We start from the raw sequence: 24,982 nt of genomic DNA on the forward strand, positions 1-24,982 counted from the left end.
CCAACAACACGTCGACGGTCTTTCATTTGAATTATCAGGGCGGCACCGGGTTTCTTGCATCTTTACAGCTATCTTGCAAGATCCTCACATGGTCTCAGGGCTGGCTGGCTTCATTAAGGGCAGTTCATCTCCCGGGATTGGACAATCAAGTGGCGGATGCTCTGTCCAGGGATCTGCTGCTCCCGGGGGAATGTAGACTTCACCCGGATGTAGTACAGTTGATTTGGCAACGGTTTGGCAAGGCAGAGGTCGACCTGTTTGCATCGGAAATTACCACTCTTTGCCGCTGGTTTTTCGCGAGAGCCGAGACGTCCAGCCCATTGGGACAGGATGCATTAGCTCATGAGTGGCCGAGTTGCCTGTTGTATGCGTTCCCTCCATTTCCACTTCTGTGGGAAACATTACACTGTATATTCCTATACAAGCACAGGGTGCTTTTAGTGGCACATCGAGTCTGTTACAACGTGAACCATGGCAGCCTCCCATCAGAAGGGACCTTCTTTCTCAGATGCACGGCCGTGTTTGGCACCCAGATCTAACTTGTCTTCAGCTCTGGGTTTGGCCCTTGGGTCCAGATCACAGTTAATGGATTATGAACCAGCAGTAGTGAACACTATCGGCAACGCTAGTGCTCCTTCAACACGACAGCTTTACGCTGCTCATTGGAGGATATTTTCTTTATGGTGCGGGGATCAAGGAATGGAACCAGTTCACTGTACTGTGCCAAAAGTATTGAGTTTCTTGCAGCATCTATTTGATGACAACAGGGTGGCCTCCACTTTAAAAGATTATGTTGCTGCCATATCTGCTTATCACTACCCGGTTGCTGGTGCTTCCCTGGGGTCTCATAACCTTGTTTGTAGTTTTCTGAAGGGAGTGAGGTGTTTAAAGCCTGTTCATTCTACTCCTTTTCCTGTGTGGGACTTACTGCTTGTTCTAGAGTCCCTTTGTACACCCCCATTTGAGCTGTTGGCTGTTGCGGATATTAAGTGGTTGTCCTTAAAAGTGTCTTTTTTGTTGGCCGTTGCTTCCACTAAACGTGTTGGTGAACTTCATGCCTTGTCAGTGAGTGAATTGTGTTTACGCTGGTTACCAGAGGAAAGTGCTATGTTAAGTCTACTGCTTCTTTCAGACAGACGGATCAGTTATTTGTCTGTTATGGTGAGGTACGCAAAGGTGAACCTTTGTCCAAACAGAGACTATCACGTTGGATTGTTGAGGCGATAAAGTTGGCGTATAATAAATCTCATCAACCCTTACCAGTGGGTGTTACTTGTCACTCCACTAGGACCGTGTCTTCGTCTTGGGCCGCTTTACGGGGAGTTTCCTTGGCGGATGTCTGCGAAGCTCTTCTCCAAGTACCTTTGCGCGGTTCTACAAGGTTAATGTGGCTGCTTCCCATGATGTGAGCTCTGCAGTCCTTCTAGAGCAACCTTGATGTTTGCAGGTGGGTGGCATTCCTCATGACTTTGTTGATATGCATCATCCACTAGTGTGCTTTGCACTGCCTCTGGCGGTGGGAATGAAACAGAATGCTAGTTACGCATGTAACTGTGGTTCTGTGAATTCCGGATGACCGCCAGAGTCCGTTGTCATTCAGAATGCGCGAGAAAGCATTCTGAGGCTGGGCAAAGAGTTGCTGTGGTTTATATCCTCGCGTCTCGTCTAAATCATGACGTGACTTTGTTGTTATATTCTTCTCGATCTATCTAGCTGGCGCAGCGATTATCCACTAGTGCTTTGCACTGCTTCTGGCGGTCATCTGGAATTCACAGAACCAGAGTTACATACGTAACTAGTGATATCAATTGCCTGTGCGTGTCATGTCAAATCTGTGAAAGGTGGCACTTGTATAGTGTTGGAGTAGCGAGAAGGTTAAAGTTATGAGTGACAAATTGACTATATGGACCAAAACAGCAAACTTCACCAGTTGTAAAAACAAACAAAAGCAAAAAGGAAAAGAGATAGCTAGAAGTCCACAATAAAACCGTGGTTTTATCATAGCCTAGTAAAAGTGTAGTAAGACCATTTTTTTTTGGCGGATTGATTAGCCTACCATTTGTATAACCACAGTTTTACTATAAATACCATGGTTCATTTGTGGTCACCATGATTAAGCTACAATAACCAGGTTTTTTTGGTTTTATTTGTAGTAAAAGCATGGTTACTTTTCGTAGCCCTAATAGCGGGCTCATTGTAATGTTCATTATAACGTTTTACCTTACTAGCAAACATGTCTAATGTTAGGGACATGTAATGTAAAAATGTTTCGTTACTACTTCTAGCGGAAGCTTTGCAGTAGGTTTAAATAGAACGCTCTAAGCCTCACTTAGAATCTGTTATGGAGCCTGCATTTGTGACGTCACAATTGCATTGCGGTATATGGATCTGCCTGAAGTGTACATACGAGTAGACAAAATCGGGGGTTCGAGGGTCTGTCCAAATAAACTTCCCTCGTCCACTCTAAGTTGAATGCATTTTAAAATGGCGGCGGGGATTTAAGTGCTTAAGGAAGTTTACGAGCGTATGTCTAAAAGTGGAGTTAAATGCAGCCCAAGACAAAATGTAGGGTAGGACTTGATTTTGTCCATTAGAAATTGGTTGGATCATTGGATTGTTGTGGCTTGTTAATGCTGTGATCTCATGTGAGTGACAGGTTGTCTCGCCTTCACGCCGAAAAACATCATCAGAGAAGAGGGAGAGGTTATTTTGATTAAAGATTATAAAGGGCACATAATTATATAAAAACAATGATGTGCACGGATAAATCATTTATAATAAATACCGAAATATTCCATACAAAAACAAGAATCGTCAATTTTGATTTCATGGTGACTTTAAAAATAAGGGTCCCTATGTAAACAAAAAGATTTTGGACCGGAGAATGCGTCATCTGAATTCAGAAATCGTGTCAAATGACATACAATATTATTTATATGTCTGAGACAGTGCACTGCTGATTTATAGTAAAAATAAATCTGAATTTCTGCAGCGAAGTATCATACCTAGACCTTCAGCTCCCATTACTGTGCACAGCGATGGAAGTCAACAGCAGTTCAGCACAGTTAAGTACAGTTCAACAACTCCGTTAAACTCCACAAGCAGCCTGACTGGAACATGGGTGACTTTGGTCACGGTAATGAACACCTGCAAAATCTGTCAGATACTCGTAAAAAGGGAATTCAGCAGGAGTAGATGGAGTGAGATAGACTAATATGGGAAGAGGGAATGAGAAAGGCCCATCATGCTACTTCCCAGCTGTGAGCTTGTTCTTGTGAGCAGATCTTAGAGCAACGATTACGGGGAATAAAGCTGTACGATTGTGAGACTGACTTGCAATGAACAAGAAAGTTGATGACCTGTCATAACTCCTTTTATGAGAAAATTTTACAGCACACGTTTTCAGACGACGGACTCCACGTTGTCTCAAATTGGACTCACAATCCTTTGCATTAAGCAAATCAGCTACATCCCATCCCAGACTCAAATATAATGGCTACCGTTATTTGATTATTATGAATAATAGCCCGTTTTATAGGGTGTTTGCACAGGCCGCTGTACAAGTTTACAAGTGTGTGTTAATGCGTGTGCGAGTGTAAGCCAAAGCGAAAATGCTTAAACCCTTTTACAATGGTTTGATAGGCCAGACAGGCAGACACACAGAGGGAGTTGGGTGCCAAAATCAACATTACTTAATTTTCAGCAGCAGACAGAGAAAGACCTTGGTGCATCAGTATGTTTATGAAGCGTTGTGTGATGGGATTCACGGCTGCCGTGCGCTCACCTTTTCTTAGTTTAGCACGAGTAAGCTCCAGGACTGTCAAAGCAGCTAGGATGGTTTAAGGAGACTGGATTTTTGATTTATGACAGAAATTCATATTGCAATAACAGGTTGTTAAACAGCAGTTGGCGGGAATGGAAAGATTCACTGACCTGCACTATATGAAACAGTCTGTTTAATTTTTCATTCAAGTAAACTCGGCACCTGCTCTTATTTTATTCTTACGTTTAATAGGATAGCAGTAAAGTTTCCTTACTTTTAATTTTCTTTAACATTCTTGGAAAAACTAACAGATATTGTCAAGAAACAAACAAATCTAACCCACATTAAATATATATTTTTTTCTTTTCTGTTCCTTTTCTTTTAAAAAATGTGTAATTAAAAGTACAAAATATATAAATTCTATAATATGTAATATAACATTTAGTATTTCAAAGATAAATCTCAATTGTGATTGGCCCACTGTAATCCAGACTCATTTTTAAATTCTAAAATTCACAAAATAAAATATAAATCTAAATAAAACAGCAATATTAGTTTTTTTTTTTTTTTGGGTTTAGAAATTCTTGTAAAAAAAATCTGTTTCTGATAACAAAAATGTGAAATCTATGGGTCTTCATATTTCCTGGAAACAGAATAGAATAGTCAATAGAAGGGTTAACGTGTGTGAATAAAGTTGAGATGATGGGAGAAAAAAAAAAGAATAATACAAAAAATATTTACATTTGTTTTTTCTTCTTCTATAGACCTGTTCCTCATCTTTCTGAAGTTTTTCTCACTCTAAAATAACAGTCATAACTTTCATGTCTACAGTATATGCAACAAACACAAACTTGAGATCCCAAGCCCAAGCCAACACTTCCACAGGGCACGGCGAAAGGTAAATACATTACAAATCACCGCACAGGGTGTTCATAAAGGAGCCACACTATAAAATGAAGGCAATAAAGTCAATTATTTTTGCACTAAACTCTCTCTCTCTGCTGAGAAAATAACATCAGATACGACAAAATGTTTTCTCTGTAACAATGAATATCAGTGCTCAGGCCTGGCCTGCTTCTAAACCTACAATTGTGGCTTTCATGTGATGTGTGCGTATGTCAAGCCGCTGTTTGCCTGTGCTTTCTTTGGAGCAGGAGCCTGACTTTCAAATATAGATGTTAAAAGGAGATTTATGAATATATGAATTTATGGCAAAAACTAATAATGGTTCTTTGTGGCAGTGGTACAAATTGGAGAAGGTTTTCTGGGCATTGTTTGTTTGTTTAACGTTTTTCATCGTTGTTCCACAAAACCCCAATTCCTCAGACTAAATCAACGAGAACTTTGCCAGAACTTTACAGATGGAATACGCTTATCAAGCAACCTCAAATCATGTCCTTGAGAAAATGAAATCATCATAAAATTGAATATCTACATCCATTTGGGAAGACTGAACATTTTGATTCCACTGCCGCCACTTTGCATGGAAAAGCAAGCACTTGATAACATCAAAAATGAAACTTTTTCCAAAATATTTGCCACGTGTCAACAAAGACTTAAATAGAAGAGTTTCAATGATGTAGCGCATATTAAAAATACTCTAGCCGAGTCATACTTTTCAAAGTATGTTTTACAAGAAAATACTATTTAATTTTTTCAGCTCCAAAATTTCACGTTTAATTCAATGTGTTACTTTCCATTTCATTGTAATTGTTTGAGAAGTTTACTAACAATTTCCGAGTAAAAACAGTTTCTACATCAATTTTTTTTTGCAGCGTATCTAACTGCTTTCAATGAATGATCTTGGTAATCTCTCTCTGGCTGTTTATTGGACCTGCTCAATATTTGTTTGAGAAATTTACTAGCAATTTCCGAGTAAAAATTGTTTCTACAACATTGTTTTTTTGCAGCGCATCTAACTCATTTTAAGTGAACAATCTTGGTAATCTCTCTCTGACTGTTTATTGGCCCTGCTCACTATTTTCTTTCTTCTGACTTTTAGACCTGCCCATCCCCCCAAACCATCGGTCTTAATCCACACTACATATGCCTCGGTTTCCCCGCTCTCTAACCAAAGACGGCTCCCCAGCATCCGGTTGTACACCCACACCTCCCTTCTCCTGCTGATAACTGGTGCTTCTACGATTTCAAAGGCATGTTTGAGCCGAAGCGCAGATCCTAATGTTCTTTCCTCTCTCTCGCAGTGTAATTATTATTTTGAAAGTGCGGTCTGGGGAGGCTGTCAGGGTTTGGCACAGTCTGTGGCAGTAATGTGCTGGGTGTTTTAATACAGCTTGACTTCTGTTTTATAAACTCTGCGGGCAAACATCACAGGCTCTCCGGTTCTGTCTCTCCCTTTCTCCCCTGCTCTCCTGTCTCGATGAACGCACACAGATGTGCCACTAGGTTCTCTCGACCATGTGGTGGGTGGCGTGCATGTGTGCGTTGTGGTGTCGGGCTGTTTGTCTAACACGGTCATTGGTTAAGAGTTTAGGTTCTAATAGGCCCAACACTTGTAATTTAGTGGGGGAAAGATAGAGAGGAAAACAGAGAATGGAGAATGAGACCTGGAAGGAATGAGGAACCCATGACATGGAGAAAAAACAGAAGAACTTTGTAACAGTGATATCCTACTATGGCACCATGGAAAAGCACTTAAAGACACACAAGACAGCGCTGATGTTTCCTCAGATCACAAGCACTGCCATGCCCGCTAACAGCAGAGGCCTGATCAAAGACAAAGCTCTTTGCGCTCGGTCCGCACTTCTTTTCCGTACCTCAGGCGTCTGTAGACGTCAGGTAGAAGCTGAGTGGGGCAAGCGTGCTAAAATTCGGAGTTGGCGTAAAGGGCATGTCTCTGGGGTTCAACAGTTCTTTTCCTCCTTTTGGTCAGACTCCAAAAACAGGACACTGAATCAAGATCTCCAACCAGTATCCATTCGAGTTTGTGTTCACAGACAATGCCAGGACAAATCTGAAAAATAAATACAAAATTATAATTATAATCCTGTCTGAAATAGCAAAAGGTCATATGGTAAATCTTTACAATAAGATTCAATTAGTTAACATTGCGAACTAACAATAAAAAAATACTTCTAAAATATTTATATATCTTTGTTAATTTTAATTTCAACATTTACTGATACATTATTAAAACCAAATGATCTTTTTAATATTAATATTATCCAATGAGAACTAGCAGTTGTATTTTTGTTAATGTAGATTAATTAATTTTGTAACAAATGTATTGCTCATTGTTACTGTTAATTAATGTAATGTAACTAAATGTTAACTAATGGGATTTTACACTAGATATCACTGGCTTCAAAAGGTAAGTCTGTATTTGTGCCCTTGCTCAAGATTAACCTTATTTTGGTAAAAACTCTAGTACTCCAAAACTCTTAGAATATTTTTCTTGTGCAAAAATGTATGACCAAGCCCAAACAGAATCAGTGGACAATTTGTATCATTCCGTGATACCTGATATGGAAGCCTGTTTGCCTAAATAAAAAGGGTAATTATGAGGAATTTCAAAATTCCAGATTATGAGATATAAAATCACAACTGGGAGATGTAAAGCTGCAATTATGAGGGGGGAAAAAACTAAATTAGAGATATAAAGTTGCAATTATGAGAAAAACAATCAGTTACCCTTTTCATTATTTTACTTTGAAGCAGAAATTGATCAAATTAGCCTAAAAATCTAATAAAATCTAGCAAAAAAAACAAGTGAAAAACACTGGAATTGAGTGGAAATTGAGATTTCTGCGGACACCGATTCCTTGTGGCTCTTACAACTAGAAGCCTTTTATTTTCCCCTCACTCAGATCAGATAGTGATGTGCGCAACATCTGCCTCTTAAACCCTAATTAAACGTGACCGCTCTCGCATGCACTTCACAGCACCTTACTTTAGAGAGGGATTTCTACACACAGGCCAGGATTTAGTGCTTTAGTGGTTCCAGGCTCTCGTCAGGGGCAAAAGCCTCTTTTATGTTGTGTTTGCGCTGATGGCGTGTTACATGAGTCATCTTATGTGCAACACACTTTAAATGTTCTGAGTTGATGACAACCTGTTAGGGTTAAATATTGCTAGGGGAGGTTCAAACACCCTTGAGAAGTGAACAAACCATAGTGTTAAGGAGAGAGACCGGGTCATACAGGATTCAGTCAGAGACATGCAAAGCTCAGAGCCACAGTATTGTGTTTTAATGTGCAATACGTCAGCTTGTGAAGGTTAACAAGTTTCAGCTTATTCATCATTTTGATCCCGTTCTATACAAGTAAAAATACAATAAATAATAAAACGGTAGTGTAATTTAAACACGTATACATATACACTGTTCGAAAGTTTGAGGTTGGTATATATTTGTTTGAAAGAAGTCTCTTATGCTCACCAATACTGCATTTATTTTATCAAAAAAAAAAAAAAAAATCTACTAAATTTTCAGTAGCCATTATTCCAGTCTTCAGTGTCACTGGTATAATGACCTCCCAGAAGTGTCTCACTCTCACACAATTGCATTCCAAAACACCAGGCATCCGAATTCAAGATAACATCACTGCATTTACAGTATTGCGTTTCATCTGTGTGCTCTGAGACGCAAGTGATTTATAATGTAGGAAAAAAGAGCCACAGTGGCTTCCCTGATTGCAACATCTTCCATATATTTTGCACCAGTTTCCAAGGACGTGATGGTTTGGTGTCTTGAACACATGGAATGGAAACGCTATTTTATTCGCAAAGGTTTTATGTGACATTCCAATTCCAAACAAGTTCAATTCATACCTTTGGATGGAAACATAGCTCTTGTTGAAAACATTTGTGCTGCTTAATTTTTTGTTGAAACCAAGATACAAAGATCCCAATATTTTTTTCAGGATTCTTGATGAATAGAAAGATCAGAAGAAACATTTGAAATAGAAATCTTTTGTAACATTATTAATGTCTTTACTTTCAGTTTTGATCAATTTAATGTGTCATAGCTGAAAACAGTATTGATTTCCCCCTGCTTTTGAACAGTAGTGTACAGTCCTGACTAATCAGGGGGGAAAAAATGGTTGGTTGGGCCAATGTGTTTTTCTGTGACCTTAATGGTCTTATTGGTGAATATTGCTCATCGTGTAAGTCTTAAAGGAAAGGATAGCTATGAAGTTATGGTACAGTCACCATCTAAAACACAACATACTGTATACTGGTCACAAGCTGGTCTTTTCAGCAGGAATTTTAGAGCTATGAGGCATTCATAGAAACACACACACACACAACCCAAAAAATAAACCACACAACCCACTGAAATCCTCCTATGAGGCTACAGTGACCAATTTGTGTTATGTCAAAACTGAGGTGCCTGCTTAACCACAAGTTTGTGCATATGCTTGCTGAGTGTGTCAGTTTGTAACGTATGTGTGTGTATAACCTGCAGGGGATATATTTGTTGGTTGATGAGGATTGTGACTGTCACAGTTTCCTTCAGCATTGCCATGTCGAAGTCTGAGGATAGACAGTCTCAGCCATTGAACACTGTACCCAATGAGTGTGTGTGTTTAAGTCTGGAGGCCAATCTTGAATTTATTCTTCTCACTCAAGTTGAGAAGACACAGTCCTACAGTCTCATAATCAAGCTTGTGAACATTTCCATTGTGCAAATGCGTCCTCCACCTACATGAAAAAAAAAAAAAAAAAAAAAAAAAATCACGGTTAGTAAAAACTAAATACACATTACCATTCAAAATTTTTGGTCAGTAAGATATTGTTTTTGAAAGAAGACCATTATGCTCACCAATGCTGCATTTATCTGATGATCAAAAACACAACAGTAAAAACAGTAATATTGTGAAATATTATTATAATTTAAAATTACTCTTTTCTATTTTTATGTATTTATTACTATTATGGCAAAGCTGAATTTTCAGCATCATTACTTCAGTCTTCAGTGTCACATGATCCTTCAGAAATCATTCTAATATTCTGATTTATTATTCGTAAGATTTTCGTGAAAACAGTCAATCATTTTTTTCAGGCTTCCTTGATGAATTTAAAGTTCAAAAGAACAGCATTTATTTAAAATGGAAACCTTTTGTAACATTATCAACGTTTTTACTGTCACTTTTGAACAACTGAATGCATCCTTGCTGAAAGAAAATATTTTCTTAAATAAAAAAATCTTAAGGACGATCAAACTTTTTAATTGTAGTGCATGTATGTATATTTAAATTATAATATACAAAATAAAATATAAGAAACAAAAAATGAAATGACAAAATACATTAATTTGTATTATATAAATAAAAATTAAATATAAAAACTATTATTTGCACATAGCTTTGACGTTTTCACTTCAAAACTGTATATTCAGATGATTTAGCTTGTGACGCCTACTCAACTCTCTGTTAACTATGAGTGTGGTTGTTCTGGTCATGTAATTATCATGATGTTTGGGGTCAAGGGGCTCCACTGAGAGCAGTGAGGGAGAGTTTAAGAAAACATGGGGTGCCTTTTCTTAGTAGCCTACGGGTTACCCCGACATTCTCAAGACTCTGCAAAATTGTTCTGAAAACATTGTCGATACATTCCCTAAACATTCTCAATGATTTCCCCAAACAGTCCATGTGTAGCAGTAGAAGTCAATGCGTTCCATCAGTCTGTCTTTACACCGTCAGAGGTCCCTCTGCGTATTGTCTAAATATTGTCAGTATAATGCCTCGAAATTACTCATTTGTTCCCGATGTCATTATATTTTCAGCAGACAGGATCCTGAACCTTGTTTCAACTCTGCATACATCAGTTAGATTGCAACAGTGCTGATAATCAAATGAAATTAATTAACCTTTGACCCCCAAACGTCTCAATTTAGACTGCATGGTTATGCAAGTAGTGGTGACATCACTGTTAATTCATATCTACATATCCAATACCTTCACTAAGGTGCAATACTCTGATGTCTCGTTGTTCTCATTTTAATTAAGAGGAGCAGCTCAAGGTTAAGCAGACGTGCAAACGTCTACATCTCAGACATGAAGTAATGTACAGTTTATACAAGAGAAAGCCTTACTTTTTTTTACCCCATTCTTCACTTCTGTACCCACTCTACCACCCTTTGTCTCATATATCTTTCCTCTTTGTCTCTTGTTACCCTTTTCTCTGTCTCTCTAAGGTCAGATGAGAAAACCAGAGTGGACTATGAGAGCCAAAGCAGACTCACAGCATGAGGACAAAGTATTAACAAGCCAGACAGTAAAGTGTCACATCGCAAGGACTTATGTGTTCAAATCCAGCCAGGAAGGGGACAGAAAGAGGAGATATGTGCTGTTGTGAGCGAATAAGCAAGTGATAATGCTTGAAATATGGGTCAAAATGGAGAAGAGTAACGTGTGGAGAGACTGAAGCTGGGGAATAATGAGAATGTAAGCGTGAGAGAGACTGCTTATCCCTCCAGAGTCTCTTTTTGGATGAATATCAAACTTCAGTAGTAGTACAGAGACCCCCTAACCCCAGTGACCCACCCACGTGTCCACCTCCACTTCTACTCTGTGTAACTCATCCATTCCAGTGAAGACTTACACCACATCCACAGGAGAGAGGGGTCAGGATCAGGAAGAAGGGGACAGACAACCTCACAATGGCCTTTAAATTAAAATGATTGGAGTGTATATCAGGAGGGAGGCCTCGCCATTTACCAATAATGGCCTACAGCAGGGGGAAACACTACGGAAATGTCTGCAATGCCACGATTGGATGGTTCTAACTCCTGATCACTGACTCTGTGTTCCTCAGACAAAGGACCTGATTAATAGAGATTTATGGAGAAGAGAGGCATGAAAAGTTGAATAAAAAGAAAAAGGCCATCTTAGGGGCTTTGCTAAACGGTTCAATATAAAACCCTGATATACTTCAAGCAAAATCAAAGAACGAACTGGTGTGATATCATTTCAAACAAAATCAGGTCAAAGCAACAGTCATTTGGAGATTATTTTCGGGAGTTCAACACTTGCTAAAGCATATGATAAACACCTTCGAACAACCATTGGTCTGTCGCGATTACATAATAGGTAGGTTAGGAGGCTCCGCCTTCTTTGATTTGAAAATCTTCTCTGGTTTATTTTTTCTGTTCGGTCCGTCACGGTCAGATGTCCGCAAATAAAAACATGAACACACTGGAGAGCTGCTTTATAGTAGAATTTAAAGTTGTAATTCTAATTGCAAATTACACTTTCTTTTTTTTGTCAAGTTTAATACTGTAAAGCTGTTTGCTTTAAAACAATCTATCATATAAAGTGCGATATTAACAAATGTGACATGACAAAGTTCTTTTTTCATTCATCGATTCAGTCATGAGTATATTGGGGCTTTAAATCAGACTGGAAAAAGCAGCATTTTAACCATGCTCTTCTGACTCCCCCACCTTTATATATTGAGTCACGATGCGGTTCAAAGAAGCATTAGATGATTTCATTCTCTGGAGAGGACACAGAGAACGGAAAGATAATGTATATAATCTTCAAGTAACGTCATTGACTTAATCAATGACATTAAGTGAGTAAAACTGTCTGCAAGAGAGGTATGGTGGGAAAGAACAGAACAAGAGGGGGAGAGACTGACTGTGTGAAACGAAGAACGTGGTCCTTACATTCAAATGAAGATGTGTCAGCAGTAATGGTCGTGTTCCTCTCCGGGGCTGGCTGATTATTAATGACAGTGTGGCAGAAACCTAAGTTGACTACACGCTTTCCTGTCCGCGGGTGAACACCAACCAGACTGATGCAATACTGAAAACATAAGAGAAACACACAAAGCGTTTGTCAAACATAGTGAACACTGATTCTTCATCTGATACCCTCATACTTGAAGAGCTGAAGTCAGGGAAAGCAGAAGCGTCATGCCGGTTTAAACTGATGGGTTATACACACTCAGATTTTTGAGCAAATTGGATTTTGAATGAAACTCCCAAAAAGATTTTTTCATTGCTGATAATAACTACACAATAACCTTATTCACAGCAGCACCATCTTTGATTTTTAACAGGAATGAAAGCGAGGCCGTGCCTGTGAGGGATAGCCATACATCTCTTCAGTGGGTTTTACTGTTATTTAATGTGTTTTTGGATAGTTATCTTTCCGAGGAATTTCAGTAGACAAAAATGAGCGTTGGAAAATAAGTGATCTCTTAGCTTTAAACAGATTTTTACAGCGGATGCCATTGAAAACACGTTAAAGGGATAGTTCACCCAAAACTGAAAATTCTGTCATCAGTTACTCAGCCTCATGTTGTTCTAAACCTGTATGAGTTTCTTTGTTCTGTTGAACACAAAAGAAGATATTTTGAAGAATGTTTGTAACCAGACAGCTGGCGGTAGCCATTGACTTCCTCAGTATTTTTTACCGAAGTCAATGGCTACCGTCAAATGGCTGGTTACAAACATTCTTCAAAATATTTTCCTTTGCGTTCAACATAAGAAAAAAATAATATGGGTTTGGAACAACTTGAGAGTGAGTAAATGACAACATTTTCATTTTTGGGTGAACCCTTTAAGTCTATCCCTCACAGCCTTGCTTTCATACCTGTCATGGCACTGCTCTGAATAAGGTATAATATTAGTGACAGTAAAGACTTTTATATTATAAGACGGCAAAATGTTTCTTGTGCACCAAATCAGCATATTTGAATGATTTCTGAAGGATCATGTGACTTGCAATAATAATTCCACAATATTTACTGTATTTTTGATCAAATAAATGCAGCCTTGGTGAGCAAGAGGGGACACTGACTGTCATTTATTTAAATAACAAAAAAATCGTACTGACCCCAAACTTTTGAATGGTGGTGTATATAACAGAAAATAAAATAAAAACCTTGACGCCACTGGGTCTCTCTCAAAAACAATACGTCACACATTAGTTTACTTGATGGACATGAAATGTGCATGGCCTTGAGACTTTAAGACACTCATTCCTCCCTCCTGAGAGCGTCTCGCTTACATTACAACACAACCTTATTATGAAACAGAGCATCATTCATCCACACCGTTCACACACGGTTTAACTAAGAGTGAAAAGCCAGGCGTGGCACCATGACAAGAGCCCTGGGAACTCTGAGAGAATCCTGAGAACCTCTGACACAAGGAGAAAACAAACAAAAATGGAGGTAACTAAATTAATCTCCATAAAAATGAAACCGGGAGAACAGACAAACTAAGACTGGCTGCTGGACATTTTACCCCAGGATCAGACTCAAAGAGATCAGGAGGTGTGCTAAGTGAGGCAGGCATCAAAACATTTTCAACACAATGGCCACAGCCTCAGACAGACAAGTGCAAAGGCGCGGTGGCACCAGAGGTGATTAAGTTTAAAGTAGACGGTTTGTCTCTCCCCCAACGGCCCGACTCGCTCTCTCATTTCCTCATTTTACTCCTGCCAAACCTGCTGAGCTCCATCGTGACTGTAAGTGGCACTGGCTCTCTGACAGGCCTGTTGCGACACAGATGTAATCAGAGGAGGTTGATTCTTGTATAATGGCCTCTACACACAAACACATCCTTATTATTATTACAACAGTATTACAACATCTCAATATTCCCACGCTTTACCAGATATAACAGTCATGTGAAACACTTCCTGTGTTTGTCAGTTTAAAGAAAAAGACGTGAGGGAGAAATTGATGGAAAAGAGTGAGGACGTGCTAAGGAATGATTTAACATTGACATTTTGTGCTCTTTTCTTGTTAAAAATCCTGTTTCTTTTTTTCTTGTTCTTGCTTTTAGTCATAATTTAAAAAACAAAACCCTTGAAAAATTGTATGTTGAAATGACTAATTCAGTCATCATTTACTAACCTTGTCATTTCAAACAATACAGTATGATATTTTGTTTTTTAATGGAAAACATGGGGATACATTTTGAAAAAAGTACTTTTTTTTAAAGTAAAATAAATGGGCACTGAACTAAGTGCTTCAATGGACATGTAAGCACAACAAAAGCATCATAAAAGTGGTCCAAATGACTTGTGCACTATATTGCAACTCTTCTGAAGTCATATGATAGAGTTGTGAAATTTAGAATAGCGAAATTTCAAGGCACTGTTCAAGTGAAAATCCTGTCATTTACTCACCCTCGTGCAATTCCAAACCTGCATGACTTACTTTCTTCTGCTGAACTCGAAAGAAGATCGTGACCATTGACTTCCATTGTATAGACCAAAAAAAAAAAAAAAAAAAAAAAAAACACACTTTTTTGGCAATTGGATCCAAGATATACTTGGCATTTAATAAACATTGTTACCTCTTCCTGGCCAGCTACACTCAAATCCTACCCATCTTCCTGTCTAATGTCATCCATCCCTTTCAATCTCCTCACTATCAGCTCTGAGCGGCGGCGGCAGGACTGTGTGATGGAGGGGGAGCTGGAGGATTACGGGTCATTGTGTTGGCTGCTGGTTTGTTTTGGCATTTCATCAGACAGTGAGATCTCTGTAGCGAGCAAATCCTGAGCGATGAGTCTGTCCCACTGGCCCTTTGTGTCTGAAGACCTGCGAATACTGACATGAATTAACTATTAAAGGAAACACTGGTTATTAATTACAGATCCAGGAACAAAAACACTCCCTCTCTTCACGAGAAAAAGGGAAGAGAACATAACTGATTTACATATTTAATGTACATATGGAGGAGGGGATGTTTTATAACAGCACAGGTTGTAAACTCTTGATCATGAACAGAACAAAACAATAGATGTACATGAATTGTTGTTTAGATGAGGCTTCCACAAAAATCATCCACTTGGCAGAGGACAGACAGGTATATAAAGGTACATTACTGAAATACAGAAAAAAATTCACTTTGCATATTTCATATTAAGAAAGACTTCAAAGCTTGACAAGTTTTGAAGCGGTTTTGTATAGGCAAGTATGGGGGGAAAAAATGAATGAAAACACGAGGTAAGGACAAACAGTGAGTTTAAATGAACAAACTTCAGTGCACCTTGATTATGAAGGCAAAACTACAGTGCATTTACAGTATGTAGACTGTAGGACTAAATACAGTAACAGTTCATAAGAGATTGACACTGCTTGATTGCAAACCAATGAGCTGAAAGTACACAAAACTAAATAAGAACAAAATGACAACAAAAATATACATGTATTTAGTGGCATATCTTTATGTAAGGCCTTTTCAGACATTAAAAGGATTGTTCACCCAATAAATGATAATTCTGTCATCCCTTCCTCAGACTCATCTTGTTACTAGTGATGAACTGAAATTTAGGTTGTCATTTAGATAACCAAAACAAAGTTTGGGTAATTAAATTAAACCATAGAACTCAATATGCTCTTTGGTGTGTTGTGTTCTCAGATGATAATTTAAACAGTCAAAGTACAGCTCTTCAAGGGATAGTTGACTCAATTTTATTCTGTCATCATTTACTCACCCTCAAGTTGTTCCGAACCTGTGTGAATTTCTTTCTTCTGATGAACACAAAAGAAGATATTTTGAAGAATGTCGGTAACAAAACAGTTGATGGGACCCATTTACTTCCATAGTATGGAAAAAACAAAACAATTATGGAAGTCAATAGGGTCCCATCAACTGTTTGGTTACCAACATTTTTTTAAATATATTCTTTTATGTTCAACAGAAAAAAGAAATTCATACAACTTGAGGGTGAGTAAATGATGAATTAGCATTTTTGGGTGAACTATCCTTTTCAGCAATGAGACATCTTTCAACATTAGACAAATTTGACATACTGCTACTTTAGCAACCTTCTTTCTCACGGTGAAGTGTGTCCCCACTGCTAGCCTATCCACGTTGTGTGCATGAAATGGACACTGACACAGTCTAATTGCATCATCCAAGAAACACTAAACGTCACTGTTTCAATCAAAAATAATTTGGTAGGAACCTTTTTTTTTTATTTCATTTAAGACAAATATTTTCAGTTGTCAAAAATTCAGTGCATCACTAGTTGTTACAAAATCCGTACAACGTTCTGTCTTCTGTGTAACACACAAGTTAAGGTGGATGGGACCGTTGAGCACCAAAAATTAGAAAGTACCATCAAAGTCTATTGGACTCATTTCCCATATTCAAAGTCCTCTGAACCTATACAGTAAAGCAGAATTTTCATTTTTGGGTGAACTATTCCTGTCTGAAATGCCTTGTAACAGTTGAGGTTCTCATTTAACATCATTTTCTCTGAGATTCAATAGTAGAAGTAGCAGATTAGACTTCTTAAACACATATTTAAGAGAGTCTTGCCTAATCAGCCTAGATGGAGTACATCCCCTATGTGTTTTCCAAGTGCCTGCCCTCAACAACAGGATGGAGATGGAGGGAAAAGGGAAATAAAGAGAGAGAGAGATGAAACTGAAATAAAGGAAATAAGGAAAGAGAGAGATGAAACTGAAATAAAGTCGTCAGCTTCTGCACACAGCGAGTTATACATTAATAAAACCCAGAGGCTTTGATTAGCCATGAGCACTTACTAAAAACACTATAAAAAAAAAAAAAAAACTCACAACTGACTATTTTTGACTATTTAAAAAATCTCAACTGGGAAAAGGCTAAAAAAAAAAAAAAAGTCCAAAAAAATATCCAAATATATTAATTTTCTATTTAAATAAAATCACTTTGGGGCCCACTGAACATTCCATGATGTCTTGCCTATATATTTATATATATGGTTAATGCTGTGCTGATTAAACTAGCTGCAGAGTAACAGGCAAATGGAGTGCAGTGTGCTAAGATCTGAAAAAAAAAAAAAAAAAAAAAAAAAATTTGTACTTTGAGCACAGAAAAAAATATAATCATCCATTTGGTTTCTATAAACTAATGTTAAAAATACACCAAGGAGTGGTCAACACCACCAGACCACTTGATTGGCAGTTTGAACACTCTTGGCGGCTGCTAAACAATCAGACGTTTGCTGACTGCAATTACACCCGTTCAGCTAAATCCACCACGACAAAACAAAAGCAAACCTATGCTCTTTCACTTTAGTCCCCAAGAACAGATAAACCTCTTCAGATGTGTTAAGACAACTAACATATTTTCCCTGTCACCATTTACAGCCAAAAACATAAAAATAAAAAATAAAAGTCTTAAAGTCCCTTCGTTTCCACCCCCCAAAATATGATGCCTTGTTCCTTTGTTCCTTTTGTGCAGCCCCTCAGGAATGAGTCCAGCTGATGGGCACCCAGTGAGTTTCTGTCTCCACTTTCCTGAGCGCCTGCTTGAGCTCGTTGAAGGCAACAGTGAGGTCATCGTTCACAATGACCTTTTCAAAGAGGTGACCATACTGGTTTTCCATCATCTGAGAGGCACTGATCATCTCCTGGAAGTCCTCATCCTAAACAACAAACACATTCAGTCAACGTTCTTTTTTAAGACATGAAGTATGCCCCCAAAAAGTCCATAACACACTTTCCCACAGTATTCCCAAAACCAGCTTCCAAAAAGAACTTTCATAGATGCCCTAAACATCGACTTAATTAAAAACTATTCTTTTTTGTTTACAATAAAACTGCTTTAGATGCAGAAATGCAAAAATATCTACATGTGATAAAAGATAAAACTATAAACTGATATTTAATTTTCTACTGAGGTGGTGCAGTTAGGGTTATAGTTTGAGGTCTGGATCTCCAGCGGTTTTGATCACAGGAACAGCGGAGTGAATAAACAGACCTCAATTTTATACCCAAGCATGTGTTACATATCGATGCTTAAAAGCCCCATAAAATGATCAACAATAATTATGCATTATATATTTTCCCTGTTCAAAAGAAACTGAAATTTCACTGAAAAACACAATAGGCTAAAATCAGATATACTTTATACCAAACACATTGACCAGCCACCCCCCGAGTACTTTTTCATGACATTGCATCTTGGTATAGACTAGTTATCTCTGGACTCTCTAACATGGCCTTGGACTTTTCTGGGCTTGTGGGTCCTAAATAAGTGTTTATGTGGGCAATCTTGGCATTTGGTGCCAGTCTCCGAGAACATGGCATGGTTTGAGTGGCTTTACCAATATAGACTGAACTTTTACAACATAAAAACATGGGACCCACACAGAGCGATATGATGCTATAAAACATATTGCCATGCTAAAAGAAAATCAGAAGCTTTTGGCCAGATTTTACGTTTTAAAATGTACTGAGAATCTATTAAGCACACTGTAAATATGGAAATTGGCATTAGCGGACAAGACAACAGCAAGCTAAGCGAAGCCATGGCGTATGGCCAGTGTTAGACACAACTTCTCCCATTCTCTGATGAACCCTTTCCATCTCTTCCCTGATTTTCTCTCTTGATTAAGAGTTAAGATTTAGTCAACATTTCAGTTTGGACACAGAGCTGCTGGCATTCTGAAAATTACAGCAGTCTCAATCTGACAGTTATTGGCAGAACGCATCAAAAGTCGCAGTTCATTGACTTAGTCATGGCTTTAATAAAGCTCTGGTTGAACGTGGTGGATTAGCTTGTGTTTGGCCTAAATAGTCAAAGGTTTGGCCCAAGGTCTGAACATATCTTTTCTTCATTCTGTCATCAAATAAAAACCTCATGCTAATTGAAGTATAACAGATGTTGTGCCTCCAGGGGAGTGTTATTACCAAATCTGATTTGGTAATAACACAAAAGGGTTTAAATCTATTTTTCCTCTGCATTTCTTTCCGATTGTTTATTTCCCAGAGGCTCTAATGCAACCTCTCACTTAACATCCAGGTCTTCCGTCTTCGAAAAAAGTACTAAGCCGTCTCTCTTTCTCTCCCTCTACAGTCAGCATGAGCTCTGCTTATCTCTCAATCCTTGCCGGAAAATCAATTTTTATAGGATCATATAAAGTGCACCTGCCCTTATCATTAAACCCGTTCAAAAAAGGACATCTCTGGGTCGTCAAGAGGTCCTTGATTTTATATTCCCAAAGTAAAGGGACTTAATCTGTGGACTGGGCTGACTTTCACCAAGCACAGGACAAAAAAGAAAGAGAAAAAAAATCTTCAAATTTTAGCTTATGTTTCCATTCCTCATTACGACGATTTTAATGCCAGACGATGAAACACTGCTCTTCTACCTCTGATGACATTTTTAGGAAATTTCCAGGTTTTTTGCTACTCCTAAAAAGAGAATGAATGATATTTTGATCTTTTACACACAGAAAATTGCGTTTATGTTATACGAGTATTACTAAAAGGGAGAACAATAGAGTGAAAGTCTGGATTCACAGAAACAAAGGGATGCCTGTTTTCTTGCACAGAGCCGACGGCTCTGAAGCTCATGACTCTAACAGATGCAGTGTCTCTCTCTGAGAAAGAAATACAGCAAAGTCCTGGATAAAATATGGCTATGACATTTCATCAAACACGATTTTTCTTGCCTATCTATAATAGGCTGAATCTGGATGCCTTTAACACTGTCAGGGTCTATAATCAACTTTTGCTAAATTTTGCCAGCAAGCAAGGGTTTCTTTTTCCTTCACTAGTACCCACAATGACCTGTTGAAAGCAGGCAGACAGTTGCTTTGGATGGTGCGGACAGCTTTTGGTACAGTTCCTCTGACAACAGAGATAGCCAGAGCAGCATTCCCTTTGACAACGGCATAATCCTTGAGCTTTCTGCGAATTTAAAACTTTGGGGAGTATGGTGTGGTCTAATCGCACATTCAGTGGTTTGAATTAATGTGACCAGCATCTATTCAGTTTCAAAGGTGTTGAAATAAAAATAATGAAATATGCTGCTAGTATAAATTTGTGAGCCTGCATATTAGGGCTGCATGATATATCAAAATAAAATTGATATCGGTATTTCGCTTAATGGAAGAGTCAAATCGCGAAGGCTGCGATTTAACTAATTAAATAAGTGCACAGCTGATTTCAGAGTGAAGCTCGGCACTGTTCATTTACATAAATACTGGTCATGATACAGAGTTTTAGCATCTCAGAGCATCTTGAATGAGCTGCACCCGTGTAAATTAATAGTGCCGTGCTTCATCATTGAAACCAGCAGCGCATATATTTTTCCGGCAAAGCAACAAAATAAAAGCGATAGTTTAATGTTTGAAAATTAAGAAAAGACAATTTTTTTTCTATTATTACATTAAATCACAATAGAAATCATTATTTTAGTCATTAATATTCAATCAAAAACAGTGGGAATGTAGCCAACGAAAAGTGGAAAGAGATTTTTTGTTGTTGCTCTTGTAAGAGGTATGTGTTTTTGTAAAGAGTACCCAAATGTGAACATCCAAGTTTTTCAAGTTTGTCCCCAAATCGTTCAACCCTCGCAAAATAGACTGAGTAAAAAAGTATTCAAAAAATTAAATAATTCTATGCAGATGCACTCCTCAATGTCAGTTGTTGTGCAGTCTTACTGTGTACCATATGTGTCACACTGCAGCCTGGATGAGCTACATCGGCAACATGGTGTGTGTGTGTGTGTGTGTGTGTGTGTGTGTGTGTGTGTGTGTGTGTGTGTGTGTGTCTGAAATCATTTATATTTTGGCAGTTGCTTCTATGAAATCATAATGGATAAACAGACCAAAGCTGCTGTGTGAAAATTAGCATTCAGTTGAATCAGCACAGAATTGCTGTGCAAAATTAGTTACCATTCCTGATCTGTGTGGTGCAAAAGACGGAAAAAGAGTATATTGTGTTTGGACATTTGTTGAGTCAATGGGTTGACAGGTGAGCACATGTTCGGAGCTCCTAAACGCATTTGACAGTCTTTGACACGGAACGTCTCTGTGGTGACAATCGGCATCAAGCCATCTCGGCGTGTGGTGGAGTCGGGTTTCCGGGGTCACTTATTCTGTAGCACGCGTACTTGTTCCTGGTGCAGACTAACAGCGAGATACACAGGCAAGAGCTGAACTCTGGGAAAGTCATTAGATAGCCCGCATATTCACACCATGTCTCACACACACACAGCGCAAACTAACGGCAGCACAAGGTAAGGGTCTTGTGCACGTGTTAATTGATTTCATGTGTTTTTCTTTGAGTGCAGGCATACAGGTGTGCTGTGAGCTCACGGGTCTCATATCAGGTTACCGCTCAGGGGACCGGTTACTCAAAAACACACACACACACACACACACACACACACACACACACACACACACACACACACACACACGTTTAAGCACTAACCCAACATATGTTTGCTTGGTCCAAGAGGAAAATGACTATAATAAACGATGTGGATGTTGCCTGCCAGGAAGTGATGAAATCTATTTCTTATTTCACCAAGAACTATGTGAGATAGTGGAACAAAAACTGTGAATACAACCTAAAACCTACAATGACTTACTGAGAGAGAAAAGAGATCCCATCAGGATGAGAGAGGATGATAGATGGACAGATTGAAGTTAAAACTGTGTGTGGCATGTATTACCGAGAAGGGTTTGGATGAGTTCTTATCTTCTTTGCCTGAGATGACTTTTGCGTTCCTCCTGGTCTCTCTCAAACGCTCGATGGATGGAGGCTTCACAAACACCACGTAGGGCTTAAACTCGGCCGTGCGAAGATGTTTTAGCGTCTGATGGAGAGAGAATGTGAAAAAAGAGGGAGAAAGATAAAGAGAGCATGTGAACCGCAGTCATTAAAGCAGCATCACTCATGCCATCATGATTTAGTTTGACACTGATACTTCTGAACATTATTGCTGTTAGTCACTGTTACATTTTGACAGAAAACAGAGCAGCTGATTCACACTGAGCTCAACTGATCTGACTCCATGAGTGAAAATAAAGCACCCCGGTCTGACACATTACACTTCAGGTAGTCGAGATCCTCATGCTCAAAAGAATCAGACCACTGAACTTTACCACGTATTTCTGTGGAGGTTTTTCAACTGACTGAAGAATGAATTACTAGATTTTTCAAGTTTTACCATAAGCTAGTTTTTCACCATAATTGTCCTCCCTCTTTCTAGGCCTAGAATTAAACAGGCTGTTGCTGCCACAGTACATTTAAAAGGAAAGTTAACTGAAATAATTCATATGTCGACATCATTTACTCACCTTCATATTGTTTCAAATGAAAGCAGACAAATGCCTAGGGCCTTTTTTTGAAGCTATATGATGCAGCAAATTTTAAATGAGTTTTTTTGTTCTATTTAAGTTTATTGCTATATTTTCACATTTCAACCTGGAGAAAAAAAATAAAGAATTTTGTATATACATAATAAAATATTCTTTGGTTGAATTGTAGATTTTCTGGGTCCATCTTACAAATGTCAAAATGGAGAGCTATTCTTGCGATAAAGATTGCCAGTGAATAATAACTTAAATTTCAGTCTCTTCTTCATAGAAAGCTATCATATGGCTTCATAAGAATATAGTGGAATATAGTGTATAATCTGCATAGGCTAAATTCATTACTTATAATTTCGCCAACTATTCTTTAAAATTGACCTATAACCTTTTTCACCTTGAAATGTTGCTCTTCAGGAGCATGTACCTTTATTTACAGTATTTTGTAATTCTCCTTTTGTTTTTTGTGGTCTTAAATAACAGCATATGGGTTTGGACCAACATCTTGACCATTTTTAGAATTTCATTTATTATTTTTATTTTCAAAAATCATCTTTCTCAATTGAAAGTGTAGGCGCCATTGAGATGAATGGGAATGCTAACAGATACAGCTCTCTTCAGGTATTACAGACTTCCTTGGTGATACCACATCTGTATGAAATATAAATCAATAAAGAGACAAGAGATATAGGAAGACGAGAACCAGAGGACAAGGATTTGTCCTGTTTCTACAGATTTTATGAAGGTAAATGTAAGACTTTAAGACCTTTTTAAGAGCAAGTAAAGAACATTTAAGGAATAAATCAAAGGGAATACAATACATCAATATGTTGTTTGAATGTAAATGTCTAGGGAGAAGCAAAATGAGTTGTTTTAACAGCACTTGAGAGTTTGCTTAGAACAGATATCGGTTGCTTTTTAATTCATTTTACAAAAAATAAATAAATAAAATTGCTTGAATGCCTCTGCTCCCACTGGACTTTTACTGTACCTCCTGATCAAAACAAGGTGATGTTCTTCCTCAGTAATTGTGTCTTGTTTCCCAGTGCAAGTGTCTAAAGATTCTTAAAATCAAGATACATTTACTTGCGATGCAAAACAACAAAATATGAAGTAAGTTTATGCTTAAAATAAAAATGAATATCTCAGATATTTGTTCTTGTTTAGAGTATAAACTTACTTTCTGCTCTGATTTAAGACCTTTATAAGGACTTAATTTGTGTAAGGGTGAATTAAGACCTTTTTAAGACCCGCAGAAACAATGATAATACAAATAACCGTGATGTCAGACCACCAAAGTAAGATGTGTGAGACAGAGGTGACAGGGGTCTTTCACTGGCTTTGCTGTGGACACTGACACAGTTCTGCCAAAACTCAACCTTTCCTCTTTTTACTACTACTCTCTCACCCTGACACCAAGCCTGAGGACATTTTCAAACATGGGACAATTAGTAGAGAATGTTAGATCTGTTAAGATAAAAAGGAAGAGTGCACATGTGCACACACACACAGAGAGAGATCTCAGAAAAGATCCAGTAGGAATAGTGTGGAATGTCACACCTGTGAAAGGGGGGAAAATAAATCTGGAAAAGAGACTGAAGAATGGATTGACGCAGAGGGAGGTAAAACGGTGAGGTAGAGTGTGTATCTGAGAAACGGAGAGACTCACATGTGGCTGTACGTCAAGAAGGCACACCTTGTTCTTAGACAGGACTGAACGTACAGAGTCGAAGCTCGTCCCATAGTAATTTCCCTTATACTCTCCTTGTTCAATAAACCTGTGGCATAGAAAATGACAAAAAGAACAGGATGGGCTTGATGTAATGATTAATGGCTCTAAAAGTATCTATGTGAATCTACCCACCCTAGAATATAAAGAGAAGCCAATGGACAGGATAATGACAGGAAACACAACCCATTATTTACTCCCAAGCCTGTCCTGATGCTTTCAGTGAAAAAGGCCACTCAGACATGCAGTGTGTTCATCTCTTGCATTCTTCCCCACATGGCGATTCCAGACAGTCTGACACAAGGCTCTTTTATATAATCTTCTATGTTACAGTTTAAATCTAAAACACCTGTTTCCTTGCAGCACAGGCAGGCTTGAATGCCAAATGCAAGAGTTACTTGACTTTGAGAAGACAAAGGTAAACAAACACTTTTCCACCATTTAATCTGCCTGTCATTCAATCCGA

The 24,982-nt window shown here is 38.3% G+C and overlaps 1 protein-coding gene across 2 annotated transcripts in view; it reads right to left on the reverse strand.

The window, feature by feature from the left end:
* Window positions 1-15,393: 15,393 nt before the first annotated feature.
* Window positions 15,394-24,982, reverse strand: part of mpp7a (MAGUK p55 scaffold protein 7a) — a 118,771-nt gene continuing 109,182 nt past the window's right edge. For both annotated transcript variants that reach the window (XM_079851732.1, XM_079851731.1), the window contains 3 exons: window positions 24,457-24,565; window positions 22,148-22,291; window positions 15,394-18,104 (listed from right to left, as the gene is read on the reverse strand). In XM_079851732.1, coding sequence (XP_079707858.1) covers window positions 17,925-18,104; window positions 22,148-22,291; window positions 24,457-24,565 — 433 coding nt within the window. In that variant the 3' untranslated portion in view covers window positions 15,394-17,924. The remainder of the gene's footprint in view (window positions 18,105-22,147; window positions 22,292-24,456; window positions 24,566-24,982) is intronic.

Source organism: Squalius cephalus (assembly GCF_949319135.1).
Source record: "Squalius cephalus genome assembly, chromosome: 19".
NCBI classification, from domain to species: Eukaryota; Metazoa; Chordata; class Actinopteri; order Cypriniformes; family Leuciscidae; genus Squalius; species Squalius cephalus.